This window comes from Malaya genurostris, chromosome 2 (genome assembly GCF_030247185.1).
Source record: "Malaya genurostris strain Urasoe2022 chromosome 2, Malgen_1.1, whole genome shotgun sequence".
Classification (NCBI taxonomy): Eukaryota; Metazoa; Arthropoda; class Insecta; order Diptera; family Culicidae; genus Malaya; species Malaya genurostris.
The window spans coordinates 152,782,122-152,801,797 of record NC_080571.1 but is presented as its reverse complement, the minus strand read 5'-3'; the positions used below and the strand labels follow the sequence as shown (position 1 = coordinate 152,801,797).

Below are 19,676 nucleotides of genomic sequence, written 5' to 3'. Positions count from 1 at the left end.
CGACCAAATCATTAGCAACATGCTTTTTTGATAGCATGGCGCTGCCAGTCGTGTCCGCATCGTAACTCGTACATACAAGTAGATGAGAAAAATGTCAAATTCGCGCGCGCTTGTATTGTTTTTTTAGTGTAGATTTGCAGAAATCATTCTTGAACCTAACGTTTGTACTCCAAGACCAAATTTGATCACATTTAAAAATATTTCAGACATTGTATAGAATAAATTTTGCATTTGAGTCCGTTTTCAAAACGATCCATTTGTTTCTTTGTAGTTATACTGTGTATATACCCTAGAAACACAAAACACAAACATTTTTCACAATAATTTATTCTCAAATAAATGTTAAGTCTGACATCTTGAATGAAATGTCAGTTTTGATCAATTTTTCACCAACGTTTGATGGAAAATTGCTTACATTTTATGAATGTAGATTTTAATTCCCTAATAAAAAAAGTTAGCAACACTGCTTCAATGCATTTGTATTAGATTGCGCTACACAAAATAAACAAAACTAAATATTTTCTGTTACAAAAGCAGTTTGCCGGAAAAATAAACAGTTTTACGACAACATTCCATATCCTTTCGCGTGTTAAATTCAAGTTTCCTTTTTTGCCGGATTACTAATAATATATGGATCAATAAGTCCCGAGACTAAAGCAGAGCTGGCGCTCGTAGTATACCAGTAACCACGTCTTTCTAGAGTACTAACCTTTGCTTGAAACGGGTCAAAATTTTAAGTGTATCCGACCAGAATCAGCTGAGTTATCGAGGTTGGAGTAAAGTCGTTTTGTAGTTTGTTGAAAAAATGGAAAAAAACGAGTTTCGTGTTTTGATAAAACATCGTTTTTAATGGGTAAAAACACCGTGCAAGCGAAACAATGGATTGAAAAATGTTATCCGGACTCTTGTCCATCAAAAGCAACGATTTGTTGGTGGTTCGCCGAGTTTAAACGTGGTCGTACCGACACAAATGACGCGGAACGCTCGGGTAGACCTGTGGAAGCCGTTACACCGGAAAATGTGAGGGAAGTGACAAAAATTATAATGAAAGATCGTAAAGTGAAGCTCCGTGAGATTGCTGAGATGACACAGATACTATATGGAAGTGTATTTACTATCCTTCATGAAAAATTGAGCATGAAAAAGGGTTTTCCCAAGTGACTGCTGGCTCTTTACTGATCTTAAAAAATGCTCCAGGGAAAAAGAGTTGGCTCAAATAAGGAGGTCATCGCTGAAACTGAAGCTTATTTTGAAGCGAAAGATAATTTTTTTCATAAACATGGCATTGAAAAATTGGAAAAACGTTGGAACCATTGTAGCACCCTAAAAGGTGATTATGTTGATGAATTAAAAAATTTTGCAAAAAAAATGTTGTTTCCATTGTTAGTCTCGGGACTTATTGATCCATGTGTTAGAAGGTACGTAAATCTTTATATCGCAATAATTTCTGCAAGAGGAAATCCATATAGGAATGTGTTTGTTGCTAATCAAATGTGTCAGTGGAAGTAAGCTGAAACTGAAATAATTTTTCTCGAGCAGTTTTAAGGAAAACATAGGAGTTTTAGACTAAGATTTTCGCTTTTCTTCAATTGCAATTTCAAGCAGTATGAACCGATTGGTTAATTTTTCAACCATTTGGAAAATTTATTGAGCAAAATCAGGAAAAGAAGCGCCGGAATTTGTTTTTACGTACACATTGCTGGCGTTACTCATACGCTTGCAAAGAGTCTTGCTCCTTAATATTCGTTGCTTCAATTTGCAAGCCCTGGCAGCATACAATTAACATACACTTGACATGATATGCCATCTGTTTTTTAAAGAGGGGCGAATCTTACAAAAGTAAACAAATCGAGTTGCTCTCTCCTATGAATAAATGTTTTAACTTTGCCTGTAAATTCGGATTGCACAAAAATCTCAATCTTAGTAATACAAAAATCTATAAAGTGCGCAACTATCATTTTATTTCTTTACGTAACTTTCGCCCTCCGTGCAAACTAAAAAGACGATGCTTCGATTGCTAGAAAGGTAGGGCAAAACTATTGGTTTTCATTATTTTAGACGGTTTCTGAACTTTTTACTACTGGAAATAGTAAATAATACAATAAACCTACTCGCAGATTTGGCTTCGTCGCAAAAACCGGCAAATTCACGAAAAATGTGGGAGGGCGTAACTTCATAATTTACACAGGGCAACATCAAAACGATCAAGAATTTTGATACTGGTGACAACCAGCAGTTGGCAAGCGTTTACATATTGCTGGTGTGCTTGTGCCACAACACTGGCAGTCAGCAGAAGTGTAAACGGGCCATATCGTAATCATGGACAGGGTTTGGATGAACTAAGCAGTGAAGAAGAGTATACATGCTTCACAGCGTATGACATTCATGAATATACCTACTTTATGAACCGTGTCGCTCTTGAGGAAGCGTGAGCCTTGTTGCTTTATTGGAATGACTGTCCATGCACGAGAATGGAAGAGAGCAAACAATATTCACCCATACTACTGTTTCTTCTTCTCTCGGTAAGAGACAAGAATAGCCCCATGACTCATTGCAAGCAAACTCTATTCACGAAGCTAAAAAGTGATAAAGATTATATATTCAGTTTTCGCTAACAGACTGATGACTGGCTCTTAGCTGTCGCATGTTTCTTCGAGGCCCGAACGCGATGCACATTATACAGAATTCATTTCGTGTGCAATGCCACCGCTAGAGCATCTGTTAGAATAAAGGTTTTGCTGTAATAGGGACATGTGTTTGTCACAGCTCTCACAGCTCATAGCAATACACAATCAAAATTCTATAAAAAATGTTCAATGCGCAATACTGATTAAAAGACTTATTTTCATGCACTATTTCGATTAAACCCAATCAAACGCTATTCAGCAGGAATTTGATTCACAGAAGTAACAAGAGTGCAGGAGCTAGTTTCTTTTTGACAGCTAGCAAACGAAGCGTTTGTTTGTTTGCAATATTTACTGAGATCGCCAGATTGCTATCACTAACCCTTCTCTCCTGCTACTTATGTTTATAATATTCGAGTATAATTAAGAATTCTTACCCTCTACTAATTTGACATAAATTAAGTAAGTGATATGCAACAGTTTCAGTGGCATAAAGTCATCATGAACAGCCGTTCGCGTCTGGAGAGCCAATCATCAGTCTGTTAGCGAAAACTGAATATATAACCTTCATCACTTCCTAGCCCCGTGAAGAGAGTTTCATCATGAACAGCCGTTCGCGTCTGGAGAGCCAATCATCAGTCTGTTAGCGAAAACTGAATATATAACCTTCATCACTTCCTAGCCCCGTGAAGAGAGTTTGCTTGCAATGAATTGTTTTGTGAGAGGAATGACGTCTAGACCACGAGAGAGAAAATTCTGTTCACGGCTTCTGTGCTTCATGAAGACTAATACCAGCACACTGTACCATCTGTGCATATGTGGAATATATTTGCTTCCACTAGCGTTTTGTTTGTGTGGTTCTTTTTGGCTGGAAAGACGTCTTCATTGTGAGCGGTGGAATTGTCCGTTCATAATGCAATGGAAACTATATATTCATTCACCGGTGAATGAATATTCCAAACTCTGATCATATATCAATATAGACGTTCTATTTTTCATTAAATTCATGTTTAATTTTTTTTCGAAAGTTGTGAATATTCGTTGGTATAAACCCTAATACGCCCAATCGAATGATTTCCGATCGCGTAATTCCGTTGTAGTCCAAATGTCATTACAATGTTATTTCCTTAAAAATTGTTTCCTTTCGAAAAAGCACAAAACTGTGATTTTTGATCGCCTCCACAGCAGCAATATAAGATTTGGAAAAGTATCGAGATAAAAACAATCACGAACATGCCGTTATGAATTTCTTAATGACAGTTTATAAATAAAAATGAAAACCACACCGAAAAAGAAAATGCAGCTCATTCTGTCCGCCATCTTGGATGTTAAAACGACTGTAAGTATCGTTTTCAACTTCTACACATCGAATCCGTTCGAAAAATGGCGGAAAAATTCTCTAGGTCGGGCAGAGGTTTTTGCTGAGGAGTACGTTGCTGCGAGGGACGAATCGCAGGTACCGTTGAGGCTGGAGTACATCACCAGCGTTTGGAGCAATTTGAAGTCTGTTCAAGCGCAACTGGAGGACAACGAAGCAGATCAAGAGGGTAAGGCGGAGCATGCTGCAGTGTGCGCTAATTTTGAGCCACGGCTTTTTCAAATAAGAGCAGCTCTACTTTCTATGTTGACTCCTCTTCCTAACGATCGTAGCCCTCAACCCCCGCGTGTTTCCTCCACTCTCTCTGGCATCAAACTGCCAACAATTTCGTTGCCTGAATTCGATGGCGACTACATGCAATGGCTTCCGTTTCACGATACCTTTTTGGCGTTGATTCATTCCAACTCTGAACAAGCAAGCATCTTATATGCATTCTGTTGACTCACAGTGAGTTCGTTTCGAAGCATTTAGGTAGAAAGCTATTCGGTGGTGATGATGACTCGCGTTGAGTCGAATTTTCTACTCACGGTGATTCGTTCTCTGCGACGTATGGCGGTACAACTGAATGACCGCCCAGGATAAAATTTTATTCCTGTATAAAGCTTATAAGAAAGATGTCGAATCTTTTTGAATTGTCTTCACTGCACATTTCTTCGGTGTTTGCTATACTTCAATCGTGATTTGTAGCGTTAGGGACAACTTTGATACCTGCCAGAATATGTTATTGATTAATCATCAAACTGTAAAGGGTTATTAATGGAGCGTTTTTGTGTGTCGTAAATATGTAACTTTCACTCCTATTCCGTAGTTCTTGTGTTTCGATCGAGTTCGACTTTTCCAAACAAATTATACCTCATTCAAAATGCCAAATTGGTATTTTTCATTCGGTCGAATGTAGGGTTGTTTATTATGCCTGAGAAGTAATAGTCCCAAGTTTTTGTCAATTATTATTGTTTCTCATGATCGTGAAACTATTTATATACCGATTACAAAGCCATTCGACGATCGTTTCCTTAATAATTATAAACATATGTGATGATTGCTTTTAATTTCATGTTAATCATTCATAATAAACTAATAGTATTTGTATTGACTTCGAGACAAGTTGTGTCGAACCAAGTCAACTACCAAAAAAGTTGAGACCAACTTTGATGATAAACACTATCAGTTCGTACAAATACTAGAAGAACCATAAACACCAAATAATTCCGTCACATTCAATATACAGGGCGTTAGAGCTACAATATAATAGAAACTAAAACCGAAATAGAACTTCTATAATTTTGTATAAGGCACTAATTTGGAGGCCAACATAAGATTTTACTGAAGAATGATATTTCTATTATTATCAAAAACAAACAAACTCTCTACAGTTACTTGTTGGAAACTGTGCCATGGATAATCGTGCAATGAAGACCTTCCGCAGTTTCCAATAACGAAATAAATATCTAAAAATCAAGTATCATACAATCAAACACAACAAAATTATCTGTCTCGTGACATTAGTGACGTTAAATAAAGTGGAATAAAATGCATTTTTTTTCTTGATCCTACATTCTCCTACTATCTCCTGATTATGTGATAACAGAATTATATTTTATTTGGACTCTTTGTATGTGATCCTTGAAGTATTCACGTAAAAATTTTTTTGCTCAACACAGTTTTAAGGTAAATAATACAATGAGTAGTTTCAAAACTGAATGTGTGATATGAGTAACAAAAATTCTAAATCGCACTATCTGACAAATCGATAAACCACGCGGATTGTGTTATTTTTCAAATTGAAATCGTTTCCTCTGTAATATGAATATTGTAAAATGTTATGAAATTGAATTTACAATTTCTTCTAGCGGATGTTCTTTTTTTAAAAAAAGCTAAACCGATCACTTCGGGAGTCAATTGTAGAACATTTTATTTTCAATACATTTTTGACAGCAATATCAGATTGTAATCTTAATTTGATTTCAGCTCATCAATTTCTCAACTGATATCACATTACGTTATTATTTTGCTGTTTGCTTTTGGAAGAAAAACTTACAAGGCAATAGTTTTGTGAAACTCCAAAAATGATGATATTAAATGCAAAAATTTAATGAATGCATTAAAATAGGACTAAGTTAATAAGGCGATACAAAAATGCAAAAGTAAATTTCAATGGAACATCTATTCCTCCAATTTTATGTTGCGTTTTACAAAATGCTTCGACATCCTGTGGCAGTTGGCCAGAACCACAACCGTGATTCTCAATTTAAAAGTCTTAATTTCCTGATCGTAGTACAGTTATTCTAATCGATAATTTGCGTAGATGTATGGTAAAAGATGCTGAATGAGTATTTAGTTAGTAATGACTATTTCTTTGTTAGCCATTCTTCTTAATTGCTTTGATTTTTGCAGAGCAAGCAGTTACATGGCGTCTCAGTAGGTTCAAACGTTGTGGAAAACCCTGCACTCCTATTACTTCTAAAAATCAAATCTATGCGAAGAAGCGTTAAATTGTGTTTAATATAATAAAAACATGAGAAAATAAATCATCCCTGGAATTAAAAGATTAGACTTGCCTCTATAATCAATATTCAGAATATATTTTTGTCACTCTATTTGCATTGCATATTGATATTGCGTATTGGACTTGATCATTCATAATCATATGTAATTTTAAAAAAATATCACTGTAGATATTTCAGTCCATTTTCAAAATCATAAATAAAATAAATATCAAACCAACCCGAAAGAGAATCAAAAGTGTTGCTACAGTTATATGTGGAAAATAATTCCTTTTATTTTATTTCTTATATAAGCCATATAAACTGCAAAATTTTCACTTTACAAAAGTGATTGCCCTCAGGTGATTCAACTCCAGCTTTTTTAAAATCTATCTGCCATTACTTGCCGCAAAATTTCAACAGCACGGAGTACGAACGTGAGAATAGTATTCGGTGAAATCTGAATAAACTGTTTCATTAGTTTTATTGCAGTACATTAGCATACGATTTTAAACGACGTTTTGAAGTGGACTATCAGTTTTATTTATCAGTTTAATTTTTATCCAACCCAATCGTTTCGCCATCTTCCAATGATAAGTAATGATACTACGTTTAAAGTTTTCCAAGCTAATTTGTGATGTTCAACGCACACTTTTTATCAGGGCAATATCTACGAGACAATTAAACTAAGCAAAATAAAAAAATTGCTTCCATCGCATCGCTAATTTTTATCTTCAATTTTTTTCGCACACTTGCATTCATGATTGCTGGCATTTTGACTCGCAGTGAGTCAAAAATTGACTCAATGTAAGCGCTACTCGTGCCTGATGATACCTGCTCTTGAAATGGTAGAGAATGGCTCACGGCGGAATAGCAACAAGCATGAAAAAGCAAGATCTCTTCTCTCTTGCGAGTCGCTCAGGCAGTCACATATTGAGCATAGCTTTTGCCTCGTCCGGCATTACATGCTTTGCTGTCTCCGTTCTTGAATCGTTCGCAGGCGATGAACGTTAATGAGTTGCGTGAGGCGAATTTCAGCAACCCTGTACATGGGTAACATGCTGGAAGGCCGCAGCATGAGAGGCATACGCTTAGTAAACCGGGTTGACCGGTTGCAACTTGGTCACATTTGTATGGAGCAAAAAATTTGTGCGCAGATTTTCCAAAACGGACTTCACGTCGTGAAAGTACGTCGCAAAACTACCAGAACGCACCATATGTCGTTACGTTCGTTTACCATAGTAAGCCGTAACAACGATTTTAAAAAATGCCTCTCGGTACGAACCATCACCATGGACACGTATATGGGCGATCCGCTGTCTATGCCGCATCGATAGGCGTTAACGGTTAACACTGTATACATAACTACGGACGCGTAGTTATGTATACAGTGTTAACCGGGAGCGGTTCGCTGCATGTGCATCGCTGTTAGGCGTTAGCCATAAATACGTTCTCAACCAACCACCAATCTTAAACCACTCGTGCACTTAACAATTGTTACGACATGTACAACCCAGAACTTTACATCACTGGGTCGATGTGATCAACAGATGGAAACTTGGTCAAGTAACCCGGTTGCAAAAACATTTGCACACTATACGTACCACTTTTATTACCAGGGTTGAAAAAATCGAACCTCTCTACTAAAAATCAGTCATAGTGAAATATCAGTCACATAAGCTGACCATGATATTCATGAGTTGGTTCAAAGTTGGTTTGATTTCGTGCAAAATCTTTCGCATCTCAGTCTATTTCAGATTCCTCGGAGAGTTGTTGGAACTGAAAGAACAACACATTTGCTCCTGCACGGCTACAGTGATGCCTCTGAGCAGGTCATGTCCGCTTGTGTCTATATTCGTTCCATCGACAACGATGGTACCATAAAATTTCGCTTACTGTGTGCGAAATCGAAGCTCGCTCCAATTGAAAACGGTAGAACGACATAGCCCGTCTGGAATTGTGTGCTGCTGTTAATCTTGCGCGTCTTATGAAAAACGTGACTAACGCTATCGACCAGTCTCCATTTGAGGTACGAGCCTGGACCGACTCGCAGGTGGCTCTGGCCTGGATTAATGGAGGAGCCTCTCGATGTGGAAATGGAACGTCTAGAACAGGAATGCATAACAACCTTGGAAGAGAAACATGAACCAATTAACTTCTACCGTCGTTATGTGGATGATTGCTTCTGTGTAGGACATAAGGAACACATTCAGCAAGTTGTAGAGTGTTTCAACAATTTTCACATCAAACTTCAATTCACTATTGAAAAAGAAGAAAATGGAAAGTTGAAATTTCTAGACATGATGTTGACCCGGAGAGATGATCACATCGATCGAATCTGGTCACCTAAACAAACAGATGGAAGATACCTGGATTTCGGCTCGGAAAGTCCATATGCGCATAAATGCAACACAGCGATTGCGCTCATAGATAGAGCAATTAAGCTGTCTGATTGTAAGAACCGTCCATCAGCAATACGAACGGCCAAAAACATCTTGCAGATTAACGATTACCCTAATTGGTTTGTTTGCAAGATCCTAAAGTAACGTGTTCATAAGCATTACAACAGTTTGCAGGAGAAAAAAGTAACACTTCCTGAGCAATCGTATGTTGCAGTTCCGTACATTCCTGGGCTTAGTGAAAAATTAGAACGAATTTTTAAAAAGTACAGCACAAAACTTGCATTTAGATTAAGAGATAAAATTAAAAATCAAGTTTTCACTAAGCTAAAGGACCCGATCCCACCAGGAAAACAGACGAATGTGGTATACACGATCCCGTGTGAAGCTGATGACGGCAAGGTTTACATTGGACAAACAGGTAGAAAACTAGAGACGAGAGTGGCGGAACACAAGAACGATACGAAGTAAAAAGACGCAAGAACTGGACTGTCTCAACACACACAACAAGAGGGACACCTTTTTGACTTTGCCAATACTCGGATACTGGAACGAATTGATAACCAGGAGAGCAGATTAACAGCAGAAATGTTTCACATAAAAATCTACAACGTGAATGTGGAACATTTTGCACCACATACGATGGACTGGTATCGAAGCTGCGACAGTATTGGAGTAGTAAAGCGTGTGGACGGTCTAGAATGAATGATCGTCCAATCGTCGGCAATGAGTGAGTGCGGAATAGAGTGAATGATGAGTGTGAATTTTTGTAAATTGTAAGTCCATTGTTCCAATTTGTGATTATTGAGTATGTAATATGTTTGATTAATTATTGAAATTGTAAATTGTATGTTATTACTGACGTCAAATATATGTTGTAGGCGTCCGACGATGGCTGAAGCATAGTAAGCCGAAACGCTATGCAGTACAAAAAACGGCGTTAGGGTGTATTTATTTCTCACCGTAAAGTATCAAAAAACAACAAAATCTAATTTATGGCAGGCTTTGATCACACAAGTAATAGGTTTCATCAAGTTAAGTGCGGAAAATAGAAAAAAATCCGAAGGTAGTGGATAATTATTGGAATCAGAGAAGTAGCAAGCATCTATTTTGACGCTCAATCAGGATGAACGATTAGTGAAGTGGAAAGTGAGTGTCGTTCTTATTTTAAACAAATAAATGACTTTATATCACTAGCTGCCAGTTATCGCCGCACCGAGCAATCATATTGTTGACCGTCGCCTACAAAGTTTTTCCCCAAATCCTTTGCCGTCGTCTATCACCAGTAGCTAAGGAATTCGAACGGCCGAACCAAGTGGGTTTCACTGAGGTCCGCGCCATTACGGATCACATATTCGCGATAAAACGAGTACTGAAGTGTCGGATAAACTTACGCGATTGATCAAAGAAACAGTGGATGTGTTACGTCCGGGTATCTGGGACGCTCTCGAGTCTCTGAGAGGGCTACGACAAGGTGATGAACTAGCTTGTGTATTGTTTAATATTGCATTAAAAGGTGTAATTCGAAGAGCGAAACGAGTGGTACAATCTTCAGAAAGTCCATACAGCTTTCTGACCTCGCTGACGACGTTTGATATTGTGACATGTAATCTCATACATACAATCATCAGACACGTAATCTCATACATACATATACTGAAAGCTGAAGCTGGGCATACCGGACAGGTTACAAATGCGTCGAAAACGAAATACATGAGAGGGAGAAGCTCTGAAGAAGAAACACTAAACCTCCAACCACGAATATTGATAGACAGCGATGACATCAAGGTGATTGACGAGTTCGTGTAGTTGGGCTCACAACCGATAATGATACAAGCATAGAAATTCAGAGACGTAATTTAGGAGGAAATTGTGCGTATTTTAGATTCAGAAAAAATAATGGTCCACTTCGTGCAGTGGGGTACATCGAAGTAAAATCCTAGTTATAATGGATGTTTCTTTCAATTTTCAAAAAGTGTCTGGTTTAGCCTCAGCCTTCCCTATATTACGACGGACATTCAAGTCAATTATAAAATGGATAATTTTCAACGATCGATTTCATAACCAAAATATTTTTATATACATATTTCAATACGTATGGAAATTTATAAACATGTTCTGTAACCAACCCCAAAAACACCCTCCAACCACGCACCACCCTAACCCCCCACCCCCCTCCCACCACAACAAATTTATGTGTACGCGCCTGAAATAATTTGATCATAATCGCGAAAACATTCGCAACGAGTACAATTTCTTCTGATTTCAAGCCGCTAAAATAATCCTGCGCACATTTACTGGATAATCGAATAACAATGTATGAAACCTAAATATTCAGAAGCTGTTCACTTCCTGTTTTTGCAGTTTGTTTTATGCAACACTTATAACGATTCTACTTACGCGAATTGGAAAAATGTAGTGTGTTGGTATTCGTGATAGTTTCAGATTTTATATAGGCATGCGAAGTATTTTTCGAAATTTGATTAATTGAAGAAATGTGACAGTGTAATCTTTTTGGTTCTTGTTGACATTCTTTTGTTGTATGCATGTCTCCTCGCAAAGGTGTTATCTTTTTTCTTCTCCTCCTTTTTATTACATCAGTGCTATTCGTAGTTTCGGATATTTCCATAACTAACGATCCTGTTGATTTATCTGCTATTAGCTTTTCTTGTACAGATTGTATCATGGATGCATATGTATTTGCTCCCAATATAGATGCAATTGGTTCTTCACAATCTTGTAAAGGAATTGCTTGTTGTTTCATTTGTTGTAGTAAACTGGAGGACTTCGAACTGTTTAATGTTGTTTTAGGAAAATTAGGAATTAAATTGGTTAATGTTACAGTATCAGTGCCATGAGCATGTTCAGATATAACAGGTTTTTCCACAATCGGCTCATTGCTCGAGTCATTTCCGTAAAATTTATCGAGCAATAGTATTTTTTTATCGGGTCTACTAGTGATTTCAATAGGATCAATGTTATTGAAGTCTTTCATTTTTCTTTTCAATGATGGTTCAGTAACATTATTTTTACACACAGTAGTGCCATCTTTCGATTTTATCTGATGCTGAGCAAAATCTTCATCTTCCATCATTTTAGCAAGGTCATCCTCGTTTACATCTTCTGTATCAGCAAAGTCTACTGCCAATCCACCTTCAAAGCCTCCGAAGTCCGGATGTTTAGGAGTTTTTAAATAATCGATGTCAAGAACTTTTGCGCTTTCTATTACTTGTGGTGGTACAATCGACAATGTTTTGTTCCTTTCACATGTTTCAAAAAATGGTTTGATTGTCGGAGTCGCAAGCGCTTTTGCCGCTGCAGTATTTTTTTCTGCCAACATACGTTTTATTTCTTCTTGTTTTTGTATGAAACGCTCTCGCTCTTCCGGTGGAGTATCTGGTCGTAACACTCCAGGAGTTATTCCATCGTCCGAACTTTCAAAATCATCGTCAAGAATAAAGTGTAATTTTCTTCCTCTAGTGCGTCTTTTACTCGCGTTGTTTGAATTATTTTCTGATCGATCAGAATCAGTACCATTTATCGCTGTCTTTTTCTTAATTCCGCTTTTATAGAGTGTATCTTTATTTTGTTTAATTCTCTTTTTTCTTCTATTAATGGATGCCTTGCGTAATTGATGTGTAACTGGTTTGAATTTATTTATTCGATTTTCCCAGTCATATTCACTGCTATCAGTTTCGGTATCATTGCATAGGTCTTCACTGTCTACAACATCATCACTTTCTGTTGGTTCTTCCTCTTCAAACTCGTCGGATTCTTCTAATATACGACTGGCCTTTTGAAGCCTTGTTCTAATTCTATTACAATTTTGGTTACTAACTCCATTGTCATCATCGTCATCATCATCGTCAACATCATCATCTTCATCATTGATAAATTCTTTATCGTGATCTTTCTTTGTAACAGAGCGTAATTTAGTTAAGGTTAATAATTCCAAAGAGCTTTCACTGTCTTCCGTCAACGAAAAACTTTCTTCATCTTCAGTTACTTCATCATTAAAGTCTTCATCAGAGCCGTCATCTTCCGAGGTTGAATCTAAATTATTTAACTTTTTACGTTTTTTAAATGATTTAGTTTTTTTATATTGTTCAATATCACTGTTTGAAGACATACTTTGAGAACGATTTACAATGCTTTTAATCTTCGTTTCGGATTTAAGGATATTTCCTATGTCCTTACCGCACGAAACCTGATCTATACCTTTATTATTATATTCGTCATGATTAATGGCAGAATTTATCAAGTCGTCGTAGTCATTAAACCTATAATTGAAATTATTTTGTCCTCTTCGTCTTAATTTATATGTATGGTAATCTTCAAAATCTGTTCCCGAATCCTTTGAGTGTTTTCGTGCAAAATTCTTCACGGTTGATAAACAAATGTTGTTCATTTGTGAAGGGTTTTTTTTTCCTGTATTATTATTAGAAATATTTTCGAGATTTTTAGCTAATTGCTGGCTTTTATTCGAGTTTTCATCATCCAGTTGCTTGCAAATTTCATCATATTGCAAAATTTTTTTCTCGAGCTGTGCTATTAGTTGACTATGCTGGCATACAGGACAGTACCAATCTCCTTCTGGTATAATGAATATAATTGGAATCAAGCAGAAACAGTGAAAGCCTTTATCGCACGAATCACAAAGAAGTATCCATTCAGGATTATCTATTTTCCCACATTTTTGACATGAATGATCTACATTAGGGTCATAACCATCAGTATTGTCATCAAAATATCTTTCTACTCGAACAGTTCTCGCTCTTTTGATTGGAGTTATACATTCAGTTTCTACGTCAGACTCGGGAGAAAACTCGTGATCAGACTTCATCGATGACTTACAATCGTCTGAAAATTCAGGTTCTTCTTCAAGTTCTGATTCGCTGCTGGTTTCTGAAGATGAGGCCATCCAGGGTTTATGATTTATTTTTCTTTTTATCCTTGTTCCTGAGTTCTTACTCTCTTCGTCGTCCGATGTTATAAAGTCATCGTTATATGATGACAAAGAATTCATTCTGTTCTTTATTGCTTCTGCTTTCAACTCACGTAGCATTTTTTCTTCAATTAATCTTCGATTCGTTTCCTCTCGTATTTTTTGCTGTGCTATTCTTCGGGATTGTCGAATGGTAGGCAAATTTGATGTACAAATTATGAGACTGGAAGGTTTCACGTCTTCAACTAAAATAAAATATTTTAAAAATTTATCGTTTTAACAAAATAAACAGCAATACATACCGGTTTCTGTTTTGTTTTTAATCCTTTTTTGGTTCACAATGGTAGATTGATTATCTATAGAACTGCTTTCTTTATCGTTGCCCCCAAAAATCAAATGATTTGATTCTAATTCATTGAGCATTTTTTTATTTGGCGAAATTATATAACTATTATTAGTTATTAACGATAACTCATCTATACAGCTGTTTTTATTATTCGTTGATTTGGATTCATTTTCATGGAATTGAAGTATTTTCACACGTTCTTCTTCTATTTCGGAATGTTTTGTTTTTTTTTCGCAGCTATCGTCATAGTTTAGTGGGTTGCTTTTATTACCTTTTTCTTCGCAATTATTAATTTGAGTGTAATCTATCGCTATATTATTCAGCGAATGAATATTAACACTCTCTATTTGCTTTGTCACATTACACATTGATATAATTGATTTCCTTGTTTCAAGCATACGTTCTGATGATATAGATTGTGAAATATCCATTACTGTACTTGTATTGTTAGATGAGATGCAACTTTTTTCTTTTTTCATATTCCCCATATTATTTTCAACACCACTTCCTTCACCAAGCACAAGCAGCATATTCTCTTCAATAGCTTCGCTAAAATCGAATTCATTATTACTATGCGAACAGTCGGATTTCTGAGAGTTGGCTATAATTTTATTATCATTTTTGTATCGAGTATCTTCCATTTCTTGGTACGTAGTTTTCTTATCCACTTCTGTGTTAGAAGAGATTTGAATATTGTCTTCATTAGAAAATGAGCATGAACTCTTGTATACCCGACGATCCAATATGAGTGATAAGTCTTTGGCGTCATCATTTTTATTAGAATTCGCATCATTATTATTGGACTTGAATTTATCAATTAGTTGTACAACTTCCATCCTGTTACTGGAAAATAAGTTTTGAAATAATATATAATTATGTATATAAATTATGTGTGTGTGCGTATATATATATATATATATATATATATATATATATATATATATATATATATATATATATATATATATATATATATATATATATATATATATATATATATATATATATATATATATATATATATATATATATATAAATATATATATATATATATATATATATATATATATATATATATATATATATATATATATATATATATATATATATATATATATATATATATATATATATATATATATATATATATATATATATATATATATATATATATATATATATATATATATATATATATATATATATATATATATATATATATATATATATATATATATATATATATATATATATATATATATATATATATATACCTTTACTTTCGCGTGGGTTTTTTACACAAGGACGACGATTTTGAGGTATACAGGCGCATATTTTCAACTGAACATTATAAAAGGGGAACCGCGATCGAGAATCGATCATTCGTCATCTAACACTTGATGTGGATAGACGAATAACCTACTACGACTAATTTCGATTTTGTTTTATCTTTTATTCGCAGCTTTCTACATACCCAAGCTATCGGTAAAACGCGCCATAGATCCGAGAAGGATCCAAAGGATGCTAAGCGACTGAAGCCAAGTGATGTACAGGTAAACGACCGTTTGCTGAGTAACAACCAATACGCTGATCTGCCAGTTGATGTCGAAGAGGAACTGCAGAAGAAGGAAAAAATGCCGCCTTTCTACCTGAAGGGCTTCCCCCCAACTCTACGATCGGATTTCAACACACTGATCAGCAAAGGACTACAGGCAACAATCCGTTTATGCACTGAAGGCTACAAAATGCCTGTTCCGGCTTTGAACCACTAAAAAAGGAGTGGAATTGTACCTGAAGCAGACAAAAGCGGAATACTTCACACACGATATTGCCGCCAATAAACGTATGAAGGTTGTACTTCGAGGACGACCCGACATGATGGAAGCCGAACTAAAGCAGACACTGTCGGAGGCTGGACTAAAGCCTTTGATGGTGTTTAAAATGAAGCGACATAACACGGACAAAAAGCATCGAGATCAACTCTACTTGGTTCATCTGGAGAAGGGCTCCATCACCATGAGTCAACTGAAAACCATAAAATCATTATTTCATATAATCATCGAATGGCAAAAGTATAAACCGGTACTTCGGGATGTCACACAGTGCACGAACTGTTTGAACTACGGCCATGGAGCGAGGAATTGCCACATGAAAAGTCGGTGCGGGAAATGTGCCGAATCACACAATACCAACGATTGCCTATTCCTCCTCTAGATGACATCGCTGTAAAATGTGTGAACTGTGATGGCGACCATCCATCTACTAGCAAATCGTGTCCCAAACGTGCTGAGTTCACAAAAATTCGACAACAGGCGTCCCGTAAACAATCAACGCGCAAGAATGTTCCACAGAAGGATGAAATTAATTTCCCACGGCTCCCACCGAAGAGGGATATTCCAAATTTGCCGCCACTTCCTCGCAGCAATCCAAAAGGTTCAGCCGCTGGATCACAAAAAGAATCTTCCTCAAAAATCCCTCCTGGATGGGGCAATAATTAACCACAAGCAAAGGATGACTCTGGTGACTTATTCTCTGCTGAACAACTGTGCGGCAATGCTTTGCCCGAGCGGCGAGAGGGGTAGTGTTTTTCGGAGCACTTATAAACACACAAATACCTTTCTTTTACTTTATTTTTCTTCTAATAATAATTTACAGTGGTTACACGTTACTGTCTTAACTTGCCTACAGCACCTAATTTGGTGCCTGACCTGATCTATGCGGTAATCACTTCTAACTATTCTTTTCTTAACTACTGCTTTGGCCTGAGTAATGGTATCCAAGTTTGATTACGGTGTTACCCGGTCGCACAAGGAGCATTACTCTTCAGTAAGGTTAAAGAAAAGAGCCCTGCCTAAACCAAAAACCGACCCTTTTATACTCCAACCTATGTAACTACCAAAAACCTATACTGATATATATATATATATATATATATATATATATATATATATATATATATATATATATATATATATATATATATATATATATATATATATATATATATATATATATATATATATATATATATATATATATATATATATATATATATATATATATATATATATATATATATATATATATCTGGTAGACTAACTACCACCTATAACTACCTACATGAATTCCCTGCGATCGCGTCGCATATGTACATAATCAATTAATTCGATCGGTTTCTTCTGGCTGATGCAATATATTGAAATAGCCAGCCGTGGGCATTACAATGGCTCAACTGGTCTACTGCCTGTACTAGCTAGATAAAGATTTTTATGGAAAACTTAGGGCTGCTACAGTTACAATGTAAGTGAATGTAAGAATTACTTCTGTATAGTTGATGAATATCGATACACTGTCATCATCGTTATCAGTTATTACTATACTGGTCTACTGTCTGTACTAGATAAAGATTTCTTTGGAAAAAATTAGGGCTGCTGCATGCCCCCTTACTTACTGAGCTTGATGCTACCATCAAGTTGATTGCGCGGGTAATAACTTAACCCGTTATGTTAACTAAATGTAAAACCTAAGATTGCCGTTACAAAAGATTAATAATTTTTGTTTTTTTTTTTTTTTTATCCATTCTTTTTTTTTTGTTTACATATTTATTTGTGTTTTTTTTTCTGTTTACATATGCACTTTGTTTCATGTAAATATTTGATGACGTTAGCTTCCCTAACCTTATAATGCCGTAGCGTGTGCTTCCATTGCCCGACCCAGTGCCGCCTTGTAGTTGCTTTTGTCTGTACCTTCTCTGTGTAGTGGGGTGATCGAACGGTTGCTAGTCTTGGACTCTGGGTGCCGTGTCATTTCCTCCATGATGGCTCCTTCTTCTCGTCTGGTTCTCATCTCAGTATCCTTCGGTTTGGTGACCATAGTTTAGGAATTAATCGCTGTTTCGTTTGAGTTTTAATTATCATCGAAATTGCTGCATTATTCTGTCCGATGAGTTGAGGCTTCTAGCGCATCTCCAAAAAATGTTACGTCCGATTTCGTGGTCGCTTTCCCAATGATCATTGAATTCTTTTCCTTTGCTTGTTTATGGCACTCAGTTGAGCTTTGACGATGCCCACTGAATGAAACACGGGGTAGTACCTTGTATTGTTGTGGCACCCCCGCTCAGATCATTTTCGCCGGTGTCGACTGCGTTTACTTCCTTTTTATCTTATTGCGTGTGAGACACGGGATAGCACTTTGGACTATTGTGGTGCCCCCGCGCATCGTCTTTAACTGTGTTGACTGCGTTTACTTCCTTCTTATCTTCTTTCGTGTGAGATACGGGATAGCACTTTGGACTGTTGTGCTGCACCCGCGCATCGTCTTTAATTGTGTTGACTGCTTTCTACTTCGATTCGTTGCTATGGTCCCCAACACCGAATCTGCGCCTCCTTCCGATTTACTGGCTCTTGTGTTCATATTTCCGACATCTTGATGGGTCCACGGTCCCCTTTGTCTTCGACTTGCCACCGCATTCGACCACACCCTCTCGTTCTCTTAGGTAGCTTTGCTATGCTACCGACATCCTTCCTTCTTGCAAGACCGCGATGAATACGTTGGACGCACACGTTGGCCAGGGCTTTTACCTCTTCTAGGACTAATCTCTTAATAAATCCGCATGCGCATAACTATTAATTGTAACTAACACTCAATTGTTATCATTTCATATCATTTCACTAATGCATTACTTCTACTGAGTTTTAACACAAAATCAGATTTCGTAAACTCATGACTAATTATATATATATATATATATATATATATATATATATATATATATATATATATATATATATATATATATATATATATATATATATATATATATATATATATATATATATATATATATATATATATATATATATATATATATATATATATATATATATATATATATATTTCCACACAAATCAAATTTCGTAATTTTAATTTTTTTCTTTTTTTTTCGGCAATCGGTATAGTGTTGGCTTCCCCCCCATCCTGTAAAAGTAGATGTTTTCTTAAAAGTGGTGGCATGCGAAGATTGTTGCATTGTTGTTCCTAAATTATGTATTTCTGTATATATATATATATATATATATATATATATATATATATATATATATATATATATATATATATATATATATATATATATATATATATATATATATATATATATATATATATATATATATATATATATATATATATATATATATATATATATATATATATATATATATATATATATATATATATATATATATATATATATTTTTTCTTTTCCTTTCTCCTCTTTTCTTTATTATTATTTTTTTTTTTTTTATTTTTTTTTTATTTTTTTTTTTTTTAAACAACTTTCTTTACATGCCGAATATTACCTCATTTTTCACCTCGTTTGTATTCGTCTTTCGTCCTTTCTTCTAATGAACACTGCATCTAGATTGATGGTCTGCTTGTGACTCCTTCTTCCTGTCGAACGGAGCCTCGTTTTTTTTTCCTTTTTGGCTGTTAAATAGACC

At 35.7% G+C, this 19,676-nt stretch overlaps 1 protein-coding gene across 1 annotated transcript in view; it reads right to left on the bottom strand.

Moving 5' to 3' along the window:
- The window catches only part of LOC131427862 (protein PFC0760c), a 151,333-nt gene extending 131,658 nt beyond the window's left edge, over positions 1-19,675 (bottom strand). The window contains exons 1-3 of the mRNA XM_058591415.1: positions 19,536-19,675; positions 14,132-15,018; positions 11,285-14,074 (exon numbers count right to left, since the gene is read on the bottom strand). Coding sequence (XP_058447398.1) covers positions 11,285-14,074; positions 14,132-15,018; positions 19,536-19,540 — 3,682 coding nt within the window. The 5' untranslated portion in view covers positions 19,541-19,675. The remainder of the gene's footprint in view (positions 1-11,284; positions 14,075-14,131; positions 15,019-19,535) is intronic.
- Between the last annotated feature and the right edge of the window lies 1 nt (position 19,676).